Source organism: Rhinoderma darwinii, chromosome 5 (assembly GCF_050947455.1).
Source record: "Rhinoderma darwinii isolate aRhiDar2 chromosome 5, aRhiDar2.hap1, whole genome shotgun sequence".
Taxonomy (NCBI): Eukaryota; Metazoa; Chordata; class Amphibia; order Anura; family Rhinodermatidae; genus Rhinoderma; species Rhinoderma darwinii.
Genome location: NC_134691.1, coordinates 108022462 through 108046571, shown reverse-complemented (window position 1 = coordinate 108046571; position 24110 = coordinate 108022462). Strand labels below are relative to the sequence as shown.

General features: G+C 40.4%; 1 protein-coding gene across 2 annotated transcripts in view; it reads left to right on the top strand.

Moving 5' to 3' along the window:
• The window catches only part of LPIN2 (lipin 2), a 122450-nt gene that overhangs the window by 97360 nt on the left and 980 nt on the right, over nt 1–24110 (top strand). For both annotated transcript variants that reach the window (XM_075826381.1, XM_075826379.1), the window contains exons 14-20: nt 3413–3557; nt 9884–10032; nt 18863–18949; nt 19400–19552; nt 19961–20075; nt 21841–21944; nt 22750–24110. The exon at nt 22750–24110 is cut by the window's right edge and continues 980 nt beyond it. In XM_075826381.1, coding sequence (XP_075682496.1) covers nt 3413–3557; nt 9884–10032; nt 18863–18949; nt 19400–19552; nt 19961–20075; nt 21841–21944; nt 22750–22894 — 898 coding nt within the window. In that variant the 3' untranslated portion in view covers nt 22895–24110. The remainder of the gene's footprint in view (nt 1–3412; nt 3558–9883; nt 10033–18862; nt 18950–19399; nt 19553–19960; nt 20076–21840; nt 21945–22749) is intronic.

The window sequence follows — 24110 nt, the reverse complement described above, 5'->3', positions numbered from 1 at the left end:
GATACAAGCCAGGCAGGCGGGCACACGCTTAAAAGACCAAGACCAGCGTTGCGATATTGTGACCCTTATATTGTTCAGCCAAAGTCAATATGAAGAGAGGAACATCCATTATTAGGGTTTGTTTTCTTCTAACTGGGGGGAATACCATATTAGACTACGCTGTTCTGCCTGTCAAGCACAACGGAGTGGAGACTAACTGATGCCGCTTGATGGCTTATGCTGGTGTTCACATTTACGTGGTTCACAAAAGAAATCTAAAAGATACCAGTTGTGACTGCTGACTCTTGAAGCCGGACTTTGTAAGGAGGCACAAAGTTCAAGTAGGAAATGCAACACTTTCCATTTTACCATGTGCATTTCATGTGACATATTCTGAATAACATCTGTAACACATCATTATGCAGGAGGTAAAGAATGTGGAGAAGTCATTCCAGATCCAATGCCATGCTTTTGTGTTTTATTTCTTTTTTTCCCCTTGTGGGTATCCAATAAAATTAGTTTTGAGGTCACGTTAATAATTTCATAAGTAAAATTTTTTTTTGCGTGGTTTCAAAAAATAGGTACTAATAGCAATGCATTTCTGGCCGAGATTTAGTATGCTGGGGAAGCTGCTGATGAAAGAAGCATATGACAACATGAAATTAGCTGCAACAAATTGTAAATCCATGTCAGAAAAATGTATCGGGAGTTATGTTGGGGTTTGCTGATTTTTACCTTTTATAGATCATTATAGGGCTGCCTGGTTTCCGTTTTTACAGAAGCCATGACCTATGATTTTTGCTAAATAAAAGGCTCCAGACAGACTAAAATGGTCGCAAATGTGTCCCAAATTTTTTTCCCGACTATTTCAGCTGCATTTGCTATGTAGGCCCGTAGCTACTCCTGCTATATTGTTATTACTCTTCTGCTCAGCCGTGAGCTGTAGACCGGTGTCCTTGTATATGAGGTATACTGAAGCTGCTCAGCGGTCCCACGCTGATGGTTCAGTGTGCTGCTATATACTTGTTCTTGTACTAAGCCCCCTCTCAATCCCCTGCATTAAACTGCACACAATGGCTGAGCAGGTAAATGTGGCTCGTGGGAGGATGGGCAGTGGCCACTACAGGCACTCTCTGCTTATTGGTCTGCCTTGTTTGAGGGTGGCGCTCTGCAATCATGTAGTGTTCCCTGGTAGATTTGTGTTTTGGGGCTAGTCTGCTGCTAACCAAAAAAGTGGTGTGTGAGGTCCTGGGCTTGTGCGGGCTTCCAAGACAATGGTGAGGAGTCCTGTTCTCTGTTATTGCTAAACCTTACCAGAAAGTGTCTAACTACCACTCCCAGCATATTCTATTAGTGGAGGTGTGGTAATGTTGTTCCACATATAGATGGTTTTATTGTTTGTTGGACTACTGCTCCCAGCATGTCTTCCTGTAAGGTTTTTTTTATACTGTTAGAATTACTGTACATCACAAGCCTGCACCTTCTATCTAAAAATCCCAATTATTATAATACAACCTAGTCAGTGACTACAGCTTAGCTGTACTGTGAAAATGTTAGATTCACCACCGGTCTCATCAGGGGCTCAAACTTCTGCTCTGTCCATCCCCTACATGCTGCCGCCGGTCAGTCCATAGTCTAGTGAACACGTTACCACCTGGCAGTCCATAATCGAATGCACACGCTGACACGCTGGGTAGTCCATACCCTACTGTAAACTTTTTTTTTTTTTTTACTTTTTTTTTATTTAGCATGTAATGTTTTTTTTGTTTTTTTTTTTGTTTTTCATTTTATTGGGTCAGCAAAATAATAAATTTGCTCCTAAAATATTTTTTACTTCGAGGCTCCGTGCCAGTGTGCATGAGCCCTAATCTAGGCCTCCAGCAGTACAGTAGAGATGTCATTACTTCATCACCCTTTTAATGATCTGATTCTCCTCATTCTGTCCCAGTCTGTACAGTAATGAGAAGTATCCACTTATTGTGACTGTTCTAGATAATTTTTTTTGTGGCTAGTAACAAAAAATAAAATAAAGGTTTATAATAGTAATAACCTGATTTCAATTATATGTAATATTTTGAGGATTCAATCCCTTTAAGAAATCGTAATAACCCATCTGAAACTCTTTCTGTTCGTTCATTCAGTCTTCAATTCTGAGATGATTGGGTGATCATATACTGTAGACCAATTGTTAGTATTAGGAACACAAAGACCAAGGTTTTTCTTCAGCCAGCCGTGTGTGTGTGTGTGTGTGTGTGTGTGTGTGTGTGTGTGTGTGTGTGTGTGTGTGTGTGTGTGTGCGCGCGCGCTGCACATCCTGCTTGTTTCGTAGGGAAGTTCATAAACTTCTAATGGTTCACTTGGGAATATCTGTTCGGTTACCCATAGTTTACACTAAATGTTCCATGAAATGTATAGCTCTAAAGGCAGCGCGTTATTATGGCACTGTTCTTCTAATGCTATTTACTTAGAGGCTCTGTCACCACATTATAAGTGCCCTGTATTGTACATGATGTGATCGGCGCTGTAATGTAGATTACAGCAGTGTTTTTTTTATTTAGAAAAACAATCATTTTTGACGGAGTTGTGACCTATATTAGCTTTATGCTAATGAGTTTCTCAATGGACAACTGGGCGTCTTTTACTTTTTGGCCCAGTGAGCGTTGTGGAGAGAAGTGTATGGCGCTGACCAATCAGTTACCAATCAGCCTCATACATTTCTCTCCATTCATTTGCACTGCACATAGCGATATAGCTATATCGCTATGTGCAGCCACATACACAAACACTAACATTACTGCAGTGTCCGGACAATGAATATACATTACCTCCAGCCAGGACTTGATATGTATTCAGAATCCTGACCACTTCTCTGCACTTCTCTGTGATTTACAGCATAGCAGGCGTAGTCTCGCGAGATTACGCTGTAAACTGTCATTTACAGCGAGATCTCGCTGTGCTGTGCTGTAAATCAGAGAAGTGCAGAGAAGAGGTCAGGACTCTGAATACACATCACATCCTGGCTGGAGGTAATGTATATTCATTGTCCGGACACTGCAGTAATGTTAGTGTTTGTGTATGTGGCTGCACATAGCGATATAGCTATATCGCTATGTGCAGTGTAAATGAATGGAGAGAAGTGTATGGCGCTGAGGGGGTCACTGATTGGTCAGCGTCATACACTTCTCTCCACAAAGCTCACTTGGCCAAAAAGTAAAACACGCCCAGTTGTCCATTGAGAAACTCATTAGCATAAAGCTAATATAGGTCATAACTCCGTCAAAAATGATCGTTTTTCTAAATAAAAAACACTGCTGTAATCTACATTACAGCGCCAATCACATGTACAATATAGGGCACTTATAATGTGGTGACAGAGCCTCTTTAACGGAGTCGTACTCCTGAATATCAATCTGTATATCATTACAATTATTAGGCTGTCTACAGAGGACAACTCATCAAGTGATGAAGAATCATTGGAATTGAAGCAGATAAAAATTGGGTCTATTCCTGTGGAGCATCAGAGTCATACTGGAACCACATCTTATCGGAAAACCCTGCGCTTGTCTTCAGACCAAATTGTATGTACTATTAATTTTATCTGTTTAGTTCACTTGTATTGTGTGTTGAGGTTACGGCAGGTTCCTCTTCCCTGACATCCCAGCTTTTAGGCAACTGATTCGTGTCCGCTTTTTATGATTTTTATTTGACGGTTATTTATAATATTGGTTTTATCCTTTTCTGTATAGCAAACCTTTTCATCCAAATTATTTATAATAGAAACTTTTAGGGATGTTTAATATTCCTGAAAATCTGCCTGTGCTGTTTACATAAGGAAGACACCCTGGTATCCCGGCATATTGACCCTTTAGTGTAGAATAAAAATGAACGTTTTTTTATTATCCATCTTGTAGCAGGCGTTGCAAGAGCTTTTTATGACATTTTGTGTTCTTCTTTTTTTTTTTTTTTTTTAAGTTTAATTTTGTGTGAGACATTAGGGGAGCTTTTTAATGAAGTTATACCAGTGTTCTGGTTTAATTGTATTAAAAATATTGCCACATTAAGGAACACTTGCTGACACCTTGGTACCCAGGCTTGGCCTTCGTGATTTCTGGATACGTTTTGTAATTCGGTGGGTTGCAGGTTTCAAGTTAAATACAAAGTTGTTCTCTAGTCTTACTAAAGACATTCTCCACAACCAAATCTTTACATCTACAGCAATCTCCGCTGAGTTGGATTATATATTGCATCATGTGACTTTCCAGAACCAGCTAGTTTGGCATTTTGGGGGGCTGCTTAGTAAATTACTCACTTATGTAGCTCTATTGGGTCACACTGATGCTCTACTAGGCATGTCTTAGTGGCAGGTTCTCTTTAACTGTACTTAGATGTATGGTTGATTCAGTAGAGACATTGGGGGAGATTATGAAGACTTAATAAATTAGGTGCATTTTACGCCAATGCTCCTTATATTGAGGCATGCATGCCTCTTAATCAATTTTTGCTCGGGGTTTTTGGTTCTCATTAAAGAGACTCAACTGGAAAGGATTCTTGCAGGCAATGCTCCATGGGAAAGATTGTATGCAAGTTAGTTCTCCACCAGGAGAAGGCAAACAATCTCTCTACTGCCACCTATTGGAGGTAGCTTCCCTGTAAGTCCACGTCCGAACCACAGACAAGCCTTGAAACATGCTGCACCTCTGACCATCCGTGCAACAAAGTCAAATCTGCTCTGAGTTGGCATAGATTTGCGCTATAATTTGACAGTTTGTCTTAATTGATAGTAAATTTGTTGGGCTGTGGATGGCTCTGCCCCTTCTACTATGCCATGCCCCCTTTTAAAAAGTCCATTTGCAACTTTTCTACACCAGGAAAGTGGTGTAGAAGTTTTAATAAATTCCCTCTATTGTATTTTTTTTGTCCTACCATATCTATTTGTAAGGTGGTCATCTCATTTTATTAGCACAGTTTAAAGGGGTAAACTGTGATTTGGTGATGCGTAAGCTGATTTATATTAGAGAATTGTATTACCTGTGAGATACCAACGTTCTGCTGATCCCACATTGCTCCGCTCCAGCTCAAAAATTGTCACATCCCATCATATAGTAAATAAGTAGTAATAAATGGAAGAGTATTTGCATGTAGATTTAAAGAATCTTCTATTTTAAAAAGGTATCACTTTATTTATGCTTTAAGATTTTCATGGTGGTGCAAGACTTTGTGTATAGACTAATACATAGAGCATACTGTCTAAATTCATATGTAGCCTTTTACATTTTGTAGCTTTGTGTGATTTAGAGAAAGCAGGAACGGTTTAGACCCCTCATAAATCCATGAGTTACAGTATGAAATGTGCATGGCAAACATATGTTAAAGACCATAAAACCTGAATTATCGGTCATAACATCAGAGACAATATTCCATTGATGTCTACAAAGCAACTCTCTTTATTTTTGGTTTTCGGAAAAATGTTTCATTTCTCTTATTTCCCCCTTCCTTATTTTCACACGTTTTATTTGTATAATTACTATACATAATGTAAATTCACAGGTCCATTAAGTTCAACTTTTCCCAATAAATTACACGTCATTCATTGCTAGAATAATTATAACCCTCAATGCCATTTGTCAGTAAATAATCACCCAGGCTTTTTTAAATGCGGACACAGTATCTGCCATTACTACCTCTTGGGGTAGGGCATTCCATAGCTTGACTACTCGAACTGTAAAGAACCCTTTCCTATAATGATGTCTGAAACGTCTTTCTTCCACTTGCAATAAATGCCCCCTTGTCCTTTGTAGAGTCCTTGGAAAGAACGGATTATGTGCTAGTTCTTTTGTATTGACCACTCATATATATTTATACGTGTTAAGATCCCCTCTAAGACGTCTTTCCAAGCTGAACAAGCCCAATCTCTGTGTGATCTTTGTATGCTTACGTTTCTATCAGGGATACCTGTCAACTGTCCTTTTCTAGGGTGCACTGGAAACGATACATGAAGTCTGATTGTTTGCTATGGAGAATACGGCTTCTTTATTTTTATTGACCTAGTTTTGATGTTTGAGGCCCACTGTACATCAATGCTGGTTAGAAATAATCTTCTGGGTTATTTCTACCTCTGGTGCATTTACAGTAATTTCCTGAAGTGTCTTTGTAACTCTAAGGTAATGAGGCACCAGAGGAATCTATGATAATCCTAACATCTGGTCTAGTGTCTGTATTAAACATCAGATGATTTACTCATCTCTGGGGCTACTAACCAGCACTGTATGACTGTCCTGTAAAACCACAAACAGCTGCTCGGCATCACAATTTCCCAGGTGTTAGTGCGCCGTGGGACGAAGAGTGAGTGGATAAGCCTATATTGTACTAAAGAGTGGTATTGGTGGAATGAAATAGATGAGAAGATTGTAACCACATCTAACAGTTCGTCATAACACCGTGGTCTCAAAATGATCTTCGACTTGATCTGCTGCATAACTCAAAGTGCGTCTTATATTGACATTTACATCCTTCTCAGAAGTACACCAGCGGTACACTACTTCTACTACCATGGCATTTATAATGATGACTGTACTATATAAATAAACTTACTGGCACAACTTATTAGATATCATGGTCATGGGAACCTGTGACCTCCTAATCTGTGCACTCTCCTGTATATAGATCACTAGTAATGATCTAATGAGCAAATAGTATTAGCTGATCTGTACAATGGGAAAAGCAGGGGTGTCTTCCTTGCATACTTCTGCATAAATAAGACAAAGTAATAATAATAAGACTAAAGTTAAGGGAATCCAGACAAATAATTACAAAAAAAAAACATTGTGCATAATATTTAGAGGGTTTAATTGGGGTAAATTACATTGGTTATTTCCCATCAAGATGTGATTGTTCAACTATGAAAAAAATCTTTACTTTTAAAAGCTTTTTGACCAGAGTGATATCCAGAAAAACGTCCCATGTGTCTCATAAAAAAGAAACAAACCTACTTGGAGTATGAGATTAAGGATAAAGCATTCCTTATGGTGAAAATTGCCCTGGTGATAGAAGGGGGTGCGTTTAGTAGCTCATGTGCATTCATCAGGACATTGACCTTTTTTTTCCTTTTTATAGTTTGGATATTTTCGTTTTAACTGAGATTGTAAAAAGTGCATCTTGGCCTTGTTCACATCTGCTTTGGAGGCTCCGTTAGTGGCCTGCACCAGAGATCTGTCTGAAAATACCGGAAACAATAGCATAGCATGCTGCACTATGGTTTCTGGTAAAACAACAGACACCATGTTTGAATCCTGACGGAACTCCTTAAAATCAGTTGTTTTAGTCTGGTACCAATGGTGTCTGTCGCGCAATGGAACCGGTGCTTCTATTTTCGTTCTGCTCCTCTGATGGACCTGAGCAACGGTAAAACTGACGCAGATGTAAACAAGGCCTAATAATTACTTGTAAAAATGAAAAACATGACAAAGCAGCAAAGGGTTGACCGGCAAAGTAAAATGTAGACCTGTCCAATTGGCGTTGATTTCTGCTTTAGTACTTCTATACCACTGAGAAGAAAAGATTTAATATACCAGGCTATCAGAGCCTACTCTAGGGATAACTGAGAAAATAGGAGTCTTATGTCTTCTAAGATTACTTCCAATTTATCAAGCCACGGCTTTCTCAAGGGAAGCTGCGCAAGCACTGATATGATTATTTCTTAGACATTGAGAAACATTTGTGCCTCTGCCAGCTAGAAAGCTGATATATCTTCCCTTGCGTGTAAGGAAGAGTGCGTTTACATGATTTCACCAGGGAAATTCTTCTGCTTGTTGCATGCCTTCACCCCCCCCCCCCCTTTATTTGGAGACTTAATACGTTCTGCCATGAACGCCCAAATTCCGTGACTAGAGCGCTGATCTAGACTAGATTGAAGCAAAAGTTCACATATAGTATTGATTTGCATTTCAGTAGTTCCCTATTTAACAAATGTTTTTTTAAAATGTTTTTTTTTTTTTGTGGTTTTTTTAAGGTACTGTTTACATCTGGGTTGGAGGCTGTGTCACAGATTCGGATGTTTTTGCCGGACAAAACGGCAGTGTGCTGCGCTGTTTTGTCCAGCAAAATGACCGATATTGCAATGGAAGTCAATGGGTTCTATCTGGCACCATAAGCTTTCACCATGCAACCAATCCGGTGGCTCTGGTTTTTCATTGTTCTACTCTGAGGGTATGTGCACACGATAGCAGACTTTTACGTCTGAAATGACAGACTGTTTTCAGGAGAAAACAGCTGCCTCGTTTCAGTCGTAAATGCTCCTCCTCGCATTTTGCGAGGCTTCTCTGACAGCCGTAAATTTTGAGCTGTGCTTCATTGAGTTCAATGAAGAACGGCTCAAATTACGTCTGAAAGAAGTGTCCTGCACTTCTTTTGACGAGGCTGTATTTTTACGCGTCGTCGTTTGACAGGTCGTCTGCACAGGACGTCGGCAAACCCATTCAAATGAATGGGCAGATGTTTGCCGACGTATTGTAGCCCTATTTTCAGACGTAAAACGAGGCATAATACGCCTCGTTTACGTCTGAAAATAGGTTGTGTGAACCCAGCCTTATGACGGAGTAGTCAAACGGAAAGCCCTGAGGCAGGTGTGAACGGAGCCGTCAATTTTCAAGGTGGTGCAAAACTTGTATATATGATTCTGATTCTATATACTGTATAATTTCAGTACACTGGGAGATGCCACAGGGAGATGAAGTTGAAAGTTCTGCTTTGAATATTTCAGATGAAAAGAGTGAGGGGATTTGTGTGATGGCCTTCAGCGCATCATGACCTTCTTCTCCTCTTACCATTAACAGGATAAAGGTGTCTATTTTGTTAACAGATGTTGGGGAAGAAAAGACTCGGGCATGTTCGTATGTTTTTGTTTTTTTTATGGAGCGTGGGGAGACGCAGGATGCACACTGGGCGTAAATTAGTTGGAACCGTGCACAAGCAAGACTCTCCCGACATCTGTACCGCCCAGTGTACACACTTAGTCTCTCCGAACCCCATGTCACATCAGGCGGGAGAATGAAATTGAAGGCACACTAATCCTAAAATATGCAGAGCAATCGCATATCGTCTAGTTCTCTTTGTTTCAAAGATGTTAATCCGTAAAATATCAGAGAGATAATGCAACTTACCGATGTGTCACAGAAACCTAGATCAAGGGTGGGCTGAGTAGTGTAATGTAAGTTCTATCCAGTGAGAAAATGGGAAACCTCAGACTTATTAGAAGTAAAATGGGATTCATTGCAAAACAAATCCGTTATACTGTATCTGTCAACGCTTAAATGCACCAGTGTGAACAGAACCTTATGTATGGGCTGGAAAATTCTCAGGAACCAGGTAGCCAGTGTGCAAAGAATTTAGCATTTTGGATAGTTTTCTCTAGAAGTCCATGGAAATTCTTATTGATTAGCTCCTGGCACCTAAAGTCACCTGTAATTTATCTACCTACCTAGACTGGGGTGTTCATGGCTGCGATCAGATCCGCTCTATAGTATGAGCTTTAGAAATCTTGGCATACTATTCGAATGTGTTCAGAAATGTCATCGTGCCTTGAAAGTTAATGTACGGCACATACAGGAGTCATTTGTCATTACATATTTTAAAATTGACCGATAAATGGAGGAGATATATCAAAACTGGTGCAAAGGAAAAGTGCCTTCATTTCCCTTGGCAACCATTCAGTTACCACCCTATTTTTCAGAGGCCTTTTGGAAAATGAGAGCTGCAAACTGGTTGCTTATGGGCAACTAATCCACTTTTTTTTTTTTTCACCAGTTTTAATACACCTCCGTTTTGGACTTTTTAGTCATGGTCCTTGTACAACATGGAACATTTTCAACCTCATTTGCATGTGTAATTCTTGAATTGCTAATTTCAGGAAAAATTGAATTTGCGTGATGGTCCAAATGATATTATGTTTAGCATAACGACGCAATATCAAGGCACATGCCGATGTGAAGGCACCATATATCTGTGGAACTGGAACGACAAGATCATCATCTCTGACATTGACGGAACAATAACAAAGTACGTTTATGTGTTAATACGACAGAGCCATATATGCTTTTCATTAATCTGCTGGTCTTGCATATTGTCACAACAATGAGAGTCCAAGTTTATAGTATTTGTAGACGTGGTCTTTATCACACTGCTCTCGTAGTGTCTACTCATCCCTTCCCACACACACATTATCCCCTGTGGGAGCAGTTTCCAGCACCAGTACTACGATGAGGTCATGTGGTTTGGAAAAGCGGTGAATAATTCTGTACATTCATCCTGTTATCTGACACTTGTGAGTAAATATGTCTGCAGCATTAGTGTAGGATTTCTTAAGGGCTTGTAGATGGCTCTCGTGAAATCTGGGAATCTTTTGGGGAATTAATGGTTTAGAATTATGAAAATATCACAAAAATAGTTATTGTGTTATAGTTATAATAAAATAATGTTCAGATGACATTTACCATCTTTCTAACATTAAGTGCTTTTCCCACGTATTATTGTCCACATATGATTCCTCCGTTTACATTCTGTCTTCCTGCGTGTAGCTCGTTTTGGACAGAGGACCGTACGCATGATAAGAGGCTTACCTATATGACTAAGCCTTTACAATTATTTTCGTGGGCACAGTTTAGATATATTTTGATATAATATAATATTTTTCTGTTATGAACACTTCCTCAGATACACTTGATTTCATCTTTTAAATAGCATTTGAAGGCAAAAATTTTAAAATTGACTTTTTTTTTTTTTTCCCAAGATTGAGAAGTTTGAGCACTAGCTGAAGTTTGGTTGTTAGGTTTGTTACTTAAAGAGGCTCTGTCACCAGATTTTGCAACCCCTATCTCCTATTGCAGCAGATCGGCGCTGCAATGGAGATAAGAGTAATGTTTTTTTTTGTTTGTTTTTTTTTTAAAACAAGCATTTTTGGCCAAGTTATGACCATTTTTATATTTATGTAAATGAGGCTTTCTAAAGTCCAACTGGGCGTATTTAAAGTAAAAGTACAACTGGGCATGTATTGTGTTCGTTACATCTGGGCGTGTTTACTTCTTTTACTAGCTGGGCATTGTGAATAGAAGTATCATCCACTTCTCTACACAACGCCCAGCTTCTGGCAGTGCAGACACAGCGTGTTCTTGAGAGATCACGCTGTGACGTCACTTCCCCAGGTCCTGCATCGTGTCGGACCAGCGAGGACACATCGACACCAGAGGCTACAGTTGATTCTGCAGCTGCATCAGCGTTTGCAGGTAAGTAGCTACATCGACTTACCTGCAAACGCTGATGCTGCTGCAGAATCAACTGTAGCCTCTGGTGCCGATGTGTCCTCGCTCGTCCGACACGATGCAGGACCTGGGGCAGGAAGTGAGTGACGTCACAGCGTGATCTCTCGAGAACACGCTGTGTCTGCACTGCCAGAAGCTGGGCGTTCTGAAGAGAAGTGGATGATACTTCTATACACAACGCCCAGCTAGTAAAAGAAGTAAACACGCCCCGATGTACGCACATAATACACGCCCAGTTGTACTTTAGAAAGCCTCATTTACATAAATATAAAAATGGTCATAACTTGGCCAAAAATGCTCGTTTTTAAAAAAACAAAAAAACGTTACTGTAATCTACATTGCAGCGCCTATCTTCTGCAATAGGAGATAGGGGTTGCAAAATCTGGTGACAGAGCCTCTTTAAACCCTTCCCGCTCCTTGACGTACTATTACGTCATGGCAGCTGTATCGTTCGCGCTCCATGCCGTAATAGTACGTCTCGGGAGTAACGGCCGTTTCGGCCGTCCTCCCGACACATACAGGAGCTGTGACGCTGCTGTCTTGTTCAGCAGCTGTCACAGCTCCTACAGCGGGGACCGATCGCTGTGTCCCCGCTGATTAACCCCTTAAAAGCCGCGTTCTATAGAGATCGCGGCTTTTTAGGGGTTAAGCTGCCATCGCCGGCCTGCTACGCGATAGCGGCCGGCGATGGTGACTATGGCAACCGGACACCAAACAATGGCGTCCGGCTATGCCATCGACGGAAGCCTAGTGGGTCCTGACAACGTCAGGACCCACTATGCTTGCTGTCAGTGAGTAGCTGACAGTTCTAATACACTGCACTACGCATGTAGTGCAGTGTATTAGAATAGCGATCAGAGCCTCCTGCCCTCATGTCCCCTAGTGGGACAAAGTAATAAAGTGAAAAAAAAGTTAAAAAAAGATGTGTAAAAATTAGAAAATAAAAGATTTAAAAGTAATAAAAGTAAAAATCCCACCTTTTCCCTTATCAGTCCTTTATTATTAATAAAAATATATAAACAAACAAACTATACATAATTGGTATCGCCGCGTCCGTAACGGCCTGAACTACAAAATTATTTCATTATTTATCCCGCACGGTGAACGCCGTAAAATAAAATAATAAACTGAACCACAATCACAATTCTTTGGTCACTTCACCTCCCAAAAAATGGAATAAAAAGAGATCAAAAAGTCGCATGTACCTAAAAATGGTACTGATCGAAACTACAGTTCGTTACGCAAAAAATAAGTCCTCGCACGGCTTTATTGATTGAAAAATAAAAACGTTATGGCTCTTAGAATAAGGTAACACCAAAAGTGAATGATCGTTTACAAAACGTATTTTATTGTGCAAACGCCATAAGACATAAAAAAAAACTATAAACATCTGGTATCGCCGTAATCGTATCGCCCCGCAGAATAAAGTGAATATGTCATTTATAGCGCACGGTGAACGCTGTAAAAAAAAACAAAAAAAAACAATAGTAGAATTGCTGTTTTTTAGTCACCACGCCACCTAAAAATAGAATAAAAACTGATCAAAAAGCCGCATGCACCCCAAGAAAACTACAATGGATTCCTCAAGGGGTCTAGTTTCCAAATTGGGGTCACTTTTGGGGGGTTCCCAATGTTTTGGCACCACAAGACCTCTTCAAACCGGACATGGTGCCTAATAAAAAAGAGGCCTCAAAATCCACTGGGTGCTCCTTTGCTTCGGAGGCCGGTGCTTCAGTCCATTACCGCCCAAGGGCCACATGTGGGATATTTCTCTAAACTGCAGAATCTGGGCAATACGTATTAAGTTGCGTTTCTGTGATAAATCCTTTTGTGTTATAAAAAAAATGGTATAAAGAGGATTTTCTGACAAAAAAAAAATGTAAATTTCACCTCTACTTTGCTCTAAATTTTTGTGAAACACCTAAAGGGTTCATAAACTTTCTACATGCTGTTGTGAATACTTTGAGGGGTCTAGTTTCTAAAATGGGGTATTTGATAGGGGTTTCTAATATATGGGCCCCTCAAAGCAACTTCAGAACTGAACTGGAACCTAAAAAAATAAATAAATGAGGCAATACTTCGCTTCTTACATTATACTGATAATGAGCCGTGCCCACCCCGAGATGACCCCAGTTTTGACCGTTTGTCTAAACGGAGACCCCTATTAGACCGTTCCAGTGCCCGGTTTTCCCAAGCATACACCCCCGAGAAGTGTATTTCTATTGATGAGTCCCTGGTACATTTTAAAGGGAGGGTTCAATTCCGCGAGTACCTGCCGGGTAAGAGGGCAAGGTATGGCGTGAAGATGTATAAGCTGTGAGAGTGCATCAGGGTATACCTACAGGTTTAGGATATATGAAGGAAAGGCCACCCCCAAACCAGACTGCATCCTGGACTACAATAGGTACATGGGAGTGATGGACTTGTAAGATCAAGCCCTGAAGCCCTACAGCGCCATGCGGTGTGGTATAAGAAGCTGGCCGGGAACATCATATAGATGGCTTTGTACAATGCGTACGTGCTACGTCGATGTGCAGGCCAGATGGGAACTTTCCTGGAATTTCAAGAGGTGATTATCAAGAACCTAATCTTTAGGGACCAAGAAGGGGGGGCACCCAATACTTCTGGAAGCGAGCCCACACGCATCGTACCAGGGCAACACTTTCCAGGGGAAGTTCCCCAAACTGGCAAGAAGGGAAAAAGTCAAAAGAGGTGCAAAGTCTGCTATAAGAGGGGGATAAGGGAGGACACAATATATCAATGTGACACATGTCCCGAATAACCAGAGCTCTGTATGAAAGTGTTTTAAAATTTATCATACATCCCTTGGTTTATAATTTACCCCAATTTTACTTACCCTGATGCACTCCGCACAGCTTATCCCCCCTCGTCTTTCCCCTCTGGGCCCTGCTGTGTGTCCAGGCAGCTGATAACAGCCACATGTAGGGTATTGCCATACCCGGGAGAACCCACATTACAGTTTATGGGGTGTAGGTCTCCGGTCAAAATGGTCACTACACCTCTAGATGAATGCCTTAAGGGTGTAGTTTTTAAAACGGGGTCACTTCTTGCGGGTTTCAACTGTACTGGTACCTCAGGGGCTTCTGCATACATGACTTCGCACTAGAAAATCCCGAGTAGGCCAAATGGTGGTCCTTTCCTTCTGAGCCCTCCCATGGGCCCAAACGGCAGTTTATCACAACAAATGGGGTATTGCGGCACTCAGAACAAATTGCGCAACAGAATGGGGTATTTTGTTTCTTGTGAAAATAAGAAATTTTCAGCCAAAACTACATATTATTTGACAAAAATAATTTTGTTTTCATTCCCAGCCCAATTCAAATAAGTTCTGTGAAGAAACTATGGGGTCTAAATGGTCACATTACCCATAAATGAATTCCTTGAGGGGTGTAGTTTCCAAAATGGGGTCACTTCTGGTGGGTTTCCATTGCTTTGATACCTCTGGGGCTCTGCAAATGCGACATGGCACACGAAAACCAAACCAGCAAAATCTGTACTCCAAAGAACACACAGCGCTCCTTCCCTTCTGAGGCCTCCCATGGGCCCAAACGGCAGTTTATTGCCACAAATGGGGTATTGATGCACTCAGGAGAAATTGGGCAACAAAATTGAGTATTTTGTTCCCTGTGAAAATAAGAAATTTTGGTAAAAAATTACATCTTATTGGAAAAAATGACATTTTTTTAATGTCACAGCCCAATTGAAATAGGTGCTGTGAAAAAACTGTGCGGTCAAAATGCTAACAACAACCATAAATGAATTCCTTGAGGGGTGTAGTTTCCAAAATGGGGTCACTTTTGGTGGGTTTCCATTGCTTTGATACCTCTGAGGCTCTGCAAATGCGACATGGCACCCGAAAACCAATCCAACAAAATCTGGACTCCAACAAACATATAGCGCTCCTTTCCTTCTGAGCCCTCCCATGGGCCCAAACGGCAGTTTATCACCACAAATGGGGTACTGCCACACTAAGGACAAATTGGGCAACAAAATGGGGTATTTTGTTCCCTGTGAAAATAAGAAATTTTGATCACAAATGACATTTTATTGGAAAAAATGAAATTTTTTTCATTTCAGAGCCCAATTCAAATACGTGCTGTGAAAAAAATGTGCGGTCAAAATGGTAACAACAACCCTAAATGAATTCCTTGAGGGGTGTAGTTTACAAAATGGGGTCACTATTGGGGGATTCCTACTGTTTTGACACCTCAACACCTCTTCAAACCTGGCATGCTGCCTAAAATATATTCTAATAAAAAAGAGGACTCAAAATGCACTAGGTGCTTCTTTGCTTCTAGGGCTTGTCTTTTAGTCCACGAGCGCAGTAGGGCCACATGTGGGAGATTTCTAAAAACTGCAGAATCTGGAAAATACATATTTAGTAGTGTTTCTCTGGTAAAACCTTCTGTGTTACAGAAAAAAAAATGAATAAAATTGAAATTCAGCAAGAAAAATGAAATTTGCAAATTTCACCTCCACTTTGCTTTAATTCCTGTGAAATGCCTGAAGGGTTAAAAAACTTTATAACTGCTGTTTTGAATACTTTGAGGGGTCTAGTTTTTAAAATGGGGTGTTTTATCAGGGTTTCTAATACATAGGCCCCACAAAGCCACTTCAGAACTCAAGAGGTACCTTAAAAAAAAGGCTTTTTAAATTTTCTTAAAAATATGAGAAATTGCTGTTTATGTTCTAAGCCTTGTAACGTCCAAGAAAAATAAAAGAATGTTCAAAAAACGATGCCAATCTAAAGTAGACATATGGGAAATGTGAACTAGTAACTATTTTGGGTGGTATAACCGTCTGTTTTACAAGCAGATGCATTTCAATTCTGAAAAATGCAATTTTTTCAAAATTTTCTCTAAATTTTGCAATTTTTCACCAATAAACACTGAATATATCAACCAAATTTTACCACGATCATGAAGCCCAATGTGTCACGAGAAAAAAATCTCAGAATCGCTTGGCTAGGTTTAAGCATTCCGACGTTATTACCACATAAAGTGAAATATGTCAGATTTGAAAAATGGGCTCTGAGCCTTAAGGCCAAAACTAGGCTGCGTCCTTAAGGGGTTAAAGAGGCTCTGTCACCAGATTTTGCAACCCCTATCTGCTATTGCAGCAGATAGGCGCTGCAATGTAGATAACAGTAACGTTTTTATTTTTAAAAAACGAGCATTTTTGGCCAAGTTATGACCATTTTCGTATTTATGCAAATGAGGCTTGCAAAAGTACAACTGGGCGTGTTGAAAAGTAAAAGTCCAACTGGGCGTGTATTATGTGCGTACATCGGGGCGTGTTTACTACTTTTACTAGCTGGGCGTTGTGTATAGAAGTGTCATCCACTTCTCTTCACAACGCCCAGCTTCTGGCAGTGCAGCACTGTGACGTCACTCACAGGTCCTGCATCGTGTCGGCACCAGAGGCTACAGATGATTCTGCAGCAGCATCGGCGTTTGCAGGTAAGTCGATGTAGCTACTTACCTGCAAATGCTGATGCTGCTGCAGAATCATCTGTAGCCTCTGGTGCCGACACGATGCAGGACCTGTGAGTGACGTCACAGATCTGCACTGCCAGAAGCTGGGCGTTGTGAAGAGAAGTGGATGATACTTCTATGCACAACGCCCAGCTAGTAAAAGTAGTAAACACGCCCCGATGTACGCACATAATACACGCCCAGTTGTACTTTTACTTTTCAACACGCCCAGTTGTACTTTTGCAAGCCTCATTTGCATAAATACGAAAATGGTCATAACTTGGCCAAAAATGCTCGTTTTTTAAAAATAAAAACGTTACTGTAATCTACATTGCAGCGCCGATCTGCTGCAATAGCAGATAGGGGCTGCAAAATCTGGTGACAGAGCCTCTTTAAAGAAAGTAATTCTTCGTGTTCAGTTATGGCAATTTTTCGAAAAGTGATAACAGAAAAGGCAGCCATATTAGTTGTCCCTTTTTGAATTACTTTGTTAGTAAATGACTGACTTCTTGTTTACTAGTATATAGCCATTTTTATTGCTTGAGTAGAAACCCTGTTTAAAGAATAACTGAATTGTTTGCAAATGGTGACCACCTTTATGGTAATTTCTAAGAGTACCTTTATACCTACTTTCAGCTGCTTTGACCCACGTGACGTTGATATCTCCCGATGGAGGTAAAAGCCCTTTTACACCAGACGGTGCAGCGAGCGCCCATCAACGGCGCTCGCTTGCTCCTGTCACATGGATCTATGGATGGGGATGAGCCGTCGTTACTCCGATCGCTCGTTCCCATACATTATTATCATGTCGGCAGCGTGTCTCCCTGTTTACACAGGCAGATGTTCTGCTGACAACGATAATCTTTTACTTTTTTTAAACTATATGATCAGCAGATGATCGAGCGTTTGCGCGTTCATCTGCTGATAGTTTCCCTGTTTACACAGGGCAATTATCAGCAACGAGCGTTATATTAACGCTCGTCTGCCCGATAATCGTCCAGTGTAAAACCCCTTTTAGTCCATTGCTAGGTAGGTGAGATGGCAGTGTGGGTTTACATGCATCTAGATATTTCCGGTTGCCCATGTCACTGGAGAGTGGACAAATTTGGACAAACCCTTTCAGGTAATGTTTATTTTACTCATCTAATGTATTTAGTTCTACTGGATAATGCTAGTCAGACAAAGACCGCACCATAGTGACATATGTGATGATATTACAAAGTGTATAAGTAGTACCGTACTGGACGTTTTCTCATAGAATAATTTACTTCAAAGGTTGCAAATAAATCTAGACCTTTCAGACAGCTGATTTTTGGATGTTATATTTTATGCTGCTTGAGGTTTTTTTGTTTTTATGGTTGAATCAAGTTCAGTTGTTGGCACAGAACCTATTTATAGAATGTGATTTGGATAAATGACTGTCAAGCACCTGTGCCATTGCAGTGATATTATTAATAGTCTGACTTCTCGGGGTAGAGATTATATTACCTTGGGCTATTTGGCTTAAAATGCAACTTGTTGATGTATTGGCTTTTGGCGGTTTACATGCACTCATGCAAGTTATTCTTTTTATGTGCCTCTGACTGACTAGTTTTAGTCAGCTTGGTCTCCGCACCTGTCAGTTCATGAGTACTCCGCTTTGAAGGAGGTGGGTATGTGTTTACATGCAGCCATGACTTCAGAATTTACTGACCGCAAAAGATCATGTCGAGGTTATGATCTCTATTGTCATTCGTTATATTCTAGTGCGTCCCACCTCCTTAGTCAGTGTTCTGAACCTAAGATCTATCATCATCTTTCCCCATAGAGGCATTGCACTATTTCATTTTATTATGTTTACATTGCCTACCAGGGTTAGGGATAATAATGTGACACATCGTGACCTCTTTTGGTACAGGATGATTTTCTTTCAAGCTTTATGGGTCATAAAAATTTAAGGTGGAACGTTACTGAGCAGTGTACCCCCACAAAATAAGAGGGATGGTGATGTCATATGCATCTCTATATGGAAGTACGTATACATCTGTCTTGTTTAATGCTTTCTCTTTTATGTTTTTTTTTGTGCTTTTATTTAAGGTCAGACGCCTTAGGCCAGATTCTTCCTCAGCTTGGGAAGGATTGGACACACCAGGGCATTGCCAAGCTCTACCACTCCATACATGAGTATGTATCTAGGTTCCTGTACTAAACTGATTCTTTATTTAGAAAGCAATAAAGACTTCCATGGATACCAGGACATCCGTGTCAGCTCTAAGTTTCCATTGGACTTAAATTTGTTTGAAATGAGAGAGTATCTGTGATGTCCTCATCTGTCAGCTGTGCCTCAAGTTATATTATTCATCCTATGTCTGAAACCACTCTCCTCCTGATGAATCATACAGTATCAAACCAGGTCAAGTGGTGTGAGATCACATTACTTCATCTCTTGTTTTTCAAGAAGACAACCATTTGAGAGAAGCAGACATTTTTGAATTGTCAATATCACCATTTGTTTTACAGTAAATTTATATAGATTAAAAATGTAGCTTTTGTTTGAGGAGACCTTTTGGTTTATCTGTTATTCGTTTACGGTTGCAATATTTATTATTCTTTTATTTAACCTTCCAATTTCAGGAATGGATACAAATTTCTGTATTGCTCCGCCCGTGCTATTGGCATGGCAGACATGACTAGAGGATACTTGCACTGGGTGAATGACAGAGGCACAATTCTTCCAAGAGGGCCCTTAATGCTGTCTCCAAGCAGTCTTTTCTCTGCATTTCACAGGTATTTATAGTACCAGCGCCACAAGGGGCATCTCATGTCTAGATTACCTACACAACCTATTGCTATTTAGTCACTGAGATAAGGCACAATGCTATATATATATATGTATATGTATGTATGTGTGTAAAACCACACTGCATATCTAAGGAGGAGTCAGGAGGGTATCTCGTTCCTGCTGCTCAGTGGAGCACTGCTATCTGTTGCATCAAGCACAGGGCATTTTAACTGTTTTCTCTTCTTAGTCAACTTTTTGCAAAGAATAATCCTTCTGTAATGTTACTACCGTCATACAGACTACTACCTACTTTGACTTGAAAGGATTTGACTAGAGACTGCTGAAAGTATGTGTAGTCTATTCATATTTTCATCATTTACACTTTGCTCACACACTTACTGGTCTTTTTTTAGGGAAGTCATAGAAAAGAAACCCGAAAAGTTCAAGATTGCGTGCCTCAATGACATTAAAAACTTATTTGGTCCACATCAACAACCCTTTTATGCTGCTTTTGGAAACCGTCCTAATGTAAGTAGTATCTGTTGCGAAACATTTATGCCCTTTCTACCTGTATATGGGTTCAGCTGCTTTGTATACCACTAATTTCCATGGTTCTGTTTAACTTACACATAGAGATGTTGCCCTGTTTGAATTGATACCCAGGAACACCGTGCAACAAGATATCCCTGTTAACCCAGTGCTGGGTTGATGGCTGATGGAGGGGGTCGCCCCCTCTTTCTAATAACTTGGATGTTGTGATCGCTATTGACTGCGACATCCAAGTGGTTAAACCTCCAGGATCGGCGTTCTCGGCCGTTGCAGTGAGGTGTCGGCTGTAACATACAGCCTACACCCGCTCAGTATGGAGTTAGTTCAGCCCATGAGCCCGCTCCATACTCCCCCTTGGCGGCTGTGGTATACAATTACATTACATGTCGCCTTGGGGTTAAATTTCATGTCTACGGCCAGTTTTAGAAGACTGTATGTAGAAGGATTCATCTTACCGTGATATTTCAACAACTCTCTTATGGAAAATAAATATGGACATGCCAGAATTGTCCGTTGTCCGAATCCCCCTTTTAAGCGGCAGTTTCACGTTATGGAGAGCCTGGCTGTCAGGGTTCTTCAATTGGATTTCTGACCTGATCCCTTGTGGTCAATACTATTTTTTCTCATCTCCAGTTTTGATCACCTACAACATTGACATATCAACTTTGATAGCCTAAAACATTGACAAGCATATTTGCATCTTGACTTCTAAGAATTGGATTTAGCTGTAGTGCTCTTTTAAAGTCTGTCATTTGGACCTCCTGGTTTTAGCATCTTGTGGTGATATAAGAGGACATCGCATATATCTGGGTTACTCAGATATGTGTTTGCACTGGAAAGAAATTTAGAACCTTAATGACCGTCCATAAGGCAAGGCTGTATTGCTGTGATAGTATTTCCCATAACCAGTGTTCTATACTTTGATCAGTAAATAAAACAGTCTGTTGGCATCTATGTATGTTCAACAGATTTCTTTTCATCTCAAAGTTTTGTCATTTATCATGGAGCATAAAGTACAGCAGCAAACCGAAATGAAATTCTAGTACTAGAGGAGCTCTGTATAAAATACCCAGTTTTCGTTAACCCAGTGTACCTTCAAACCGTTATGGAAAGTGTCAAATAAGTTTTCTGCTGTAAGCTGCAATTTAATAGAACTCAATGGAAATCTTTTATCTTGACATTCAGCAACGTGTGTATGACATGTCTACAAAACCGTCGCTTATGTGAAGCCTGGTGGATGATGAATCCTTCAGGATAAAATCCACTAAATTAACTGCTGTGTTTATGTACAAGTCACTCCAAGTTCTAAACATGTTATCGCCACCCATTCATGGTTTCCAAATAAAAGGGAAACTTTTTATTTTATTTTTATAATATGTGAGACAAAGAAACAAGCTGGACTCCTTTTCTCTTTGTGCTATCTTGAACAAAAGTGGAACAAAGCCAAAGGTTATCAAACAAGAGGGATCCCCCTGGAAGTGTATGTTGTCTTCCAGCATCTCCACATTTCCCCATGACTCACTTTTTCCTGAGGCCCACAGCATGGGAATAGAAGTTATGTCTCTGGCTTGCTGTCCAGCTTCTGTGTTGAAATGTTTATATCTAGATGCTCTTTAAAATACTTTCCTTCATCCCTGACTATTAACTCGTGCTGTGCCACAATCTATCCAAAATCACGACTTAATACTATTTCTATTTGTGTTTTGGGATACGGTTTGTTCTGATTATATTCTATGTCTCACAGGACGTTTTTGCTTATGTAAAAATTGGAGTCCAAGATTGCCGAATTTTTACTGTCAACCCAAAAGGAGAATTGATAAAAGAGAGGTCAAAAGGCAACAAAACAACGTAAGTGTGTGTGTGTAAATTGCATTGGAAAGTGGTCTTTTAAGGGGGTGGTCTTCTCAAGGAGGATGTGCAGTATGCATAGTATATGGTGGAACTGAAATTCTGTCCAGAGAAAATCATCTGAGAAGACCACCCCCTTATCCAGAACAAAGAGGTGGTCTATTAGAGGTTTCACTGTATATATGTGTGTGGCTTAAAGTGTAGCTAAATGTTTGACAAACTTCTGACACGTCATAGTGAAATGTCAGAAGTTTGGATTGGTGGAGGTCTGAGCACTGAGACCCCCACCAATCGCTAGAACGAAGGAGCTGAAGCGCTCGTGCGAGTGCTCAGACGCTTCGTTTCTGTTCAGCTTTTTCCAGAAATAAATGTATCGGTGTACAGACTCAATAGAAAGTCTATGAGCCCGTACTCCGATACATTGGCTTTCCGTAAAAAGCCGAACAGACACAAAGCGGCTCGGCGCTTCAGCTGCTTCGTTTTAGCGATTGGAGGGGGTCTCAGTGCTCGGACCCCCACCAATCCAAACTTCTGACGTGTTACTATGACATGTCAGAAGTTTGTCAAACGGTTAGCTGCATTTTAAATATATTTTGCACGTGTGGTTGAACTTTTATTGTTAGTAATACCCCCCCCCCCCTCCCCCATCATCCATCTGCTGTATATATTTAATTCTAGTTCTGTAAGAGTTAGTGTAACAAGATGAAGTTCATAGTGCTTTTAATGTAAATTTTCGAATGGCTATTTTAGTTTTAACATTAAACTTTACCATATTTCCCCCCCCCCTTCCCCCCCCACTCTTTAGGTACACCCGACTGAGTGAGCTGGTTGAACACATGTTTCCTCTGCTGGACAAAGAGCAGAATTGTGCTTTCACTTGCCCGGAATTTAGTTCTTTTTGTTATTGGAGAGACCCATTGCCAGAAGTAGACCTGGCCGACTTGACGTAAATCACTCATCAGCCTGTCTCGAACTGTTAGTGGATGTGAAATCATTTCAGTCGGCAATTGCTTACCTGGAGTATTACTGACGTGAGGAGCCTACATTATTGTCCATTGTTTCCAATGCCTTTATCTCACTTTGTCTTACAGTCGGTTAGTAATTTGTAGCCAGTAAAGATATTGTATCCTATTGATATACATATTCAGGGAAAATGTTAGAGAAAGCTAATTTTATTTTATTACAATATCTTAATTCACGGTAATTTAACTTTGTTCTTGTGAAAGAGGCATTGCACATTTTATCTTGTGTTCAAACATACCTTGAAGTGTAGATGTCTTTCTCGATCATGTTGTGCCTCCTTGAAATTTTCATCTTTAAAGCCATTGGGGTGTAGCGTCTATTGCAGGGCAATACGCTTCAGGACCCACAAGCAATGGAGACTTTTTAAGTACGTAGTGGAAATAGCACAGTGTGCAAGAATTATTTCCTAGAAAACAATTGGTTCTTCAGCATCTGTGAAAATGCTTAATCCAAATATGTATAACAGTGCAATTATTTATTTTACCTGCATTTCAAGCCACTAAAACATACAATGTTTAAGGCATTTGTGTGCAACTTTGTTTTAGGATTGTCATTTGTTTATTTAAGGTTGATAGAACATCAAGTTTTTTTTAATTTGTGAAAGTTAAGCGTTAAGCTTTAGGGTGTGTTCACATCTGCGTCACCCTTCCATTGATGGTTCCGCTAGACCTTTCCATCGGAGGGACCCATTAATGGAAAGGCAAACGGAAATCTAGCTTCCGTTTGCATTACCATTGATTAAAATTTGGAAAAATTACCATTTTAATATTTGTTTCCGATCTGTAAGGTTTCAGTTTTTTTTGACAAACTATAGCCTAGTCAACTGCGCTATTGTTTCCGCGAAAACAACGGAAAACTTATGTAACAGAAACAAATTAATGCAAACGGAAGCTATCGGTTCCTCCGACTGGTCTAGCGGAACCCATTAACAGAAGGATGACGCTGATGTGAACAGGCCCTTAAAATAACATTTCAACTTTATGGTAACGAACGTTTACCCTGTTTTACTTAGGCCCTGTACACATCTGCGTCAGGGCATTACGTTGTTTTGCTCAGTCAGGAGCAGAACGAGGAAATGCCGGACACGATGGTTCCATTGCAACATGGACACCCTTGGCGGTCGACGGAACCCATTGACTTTAA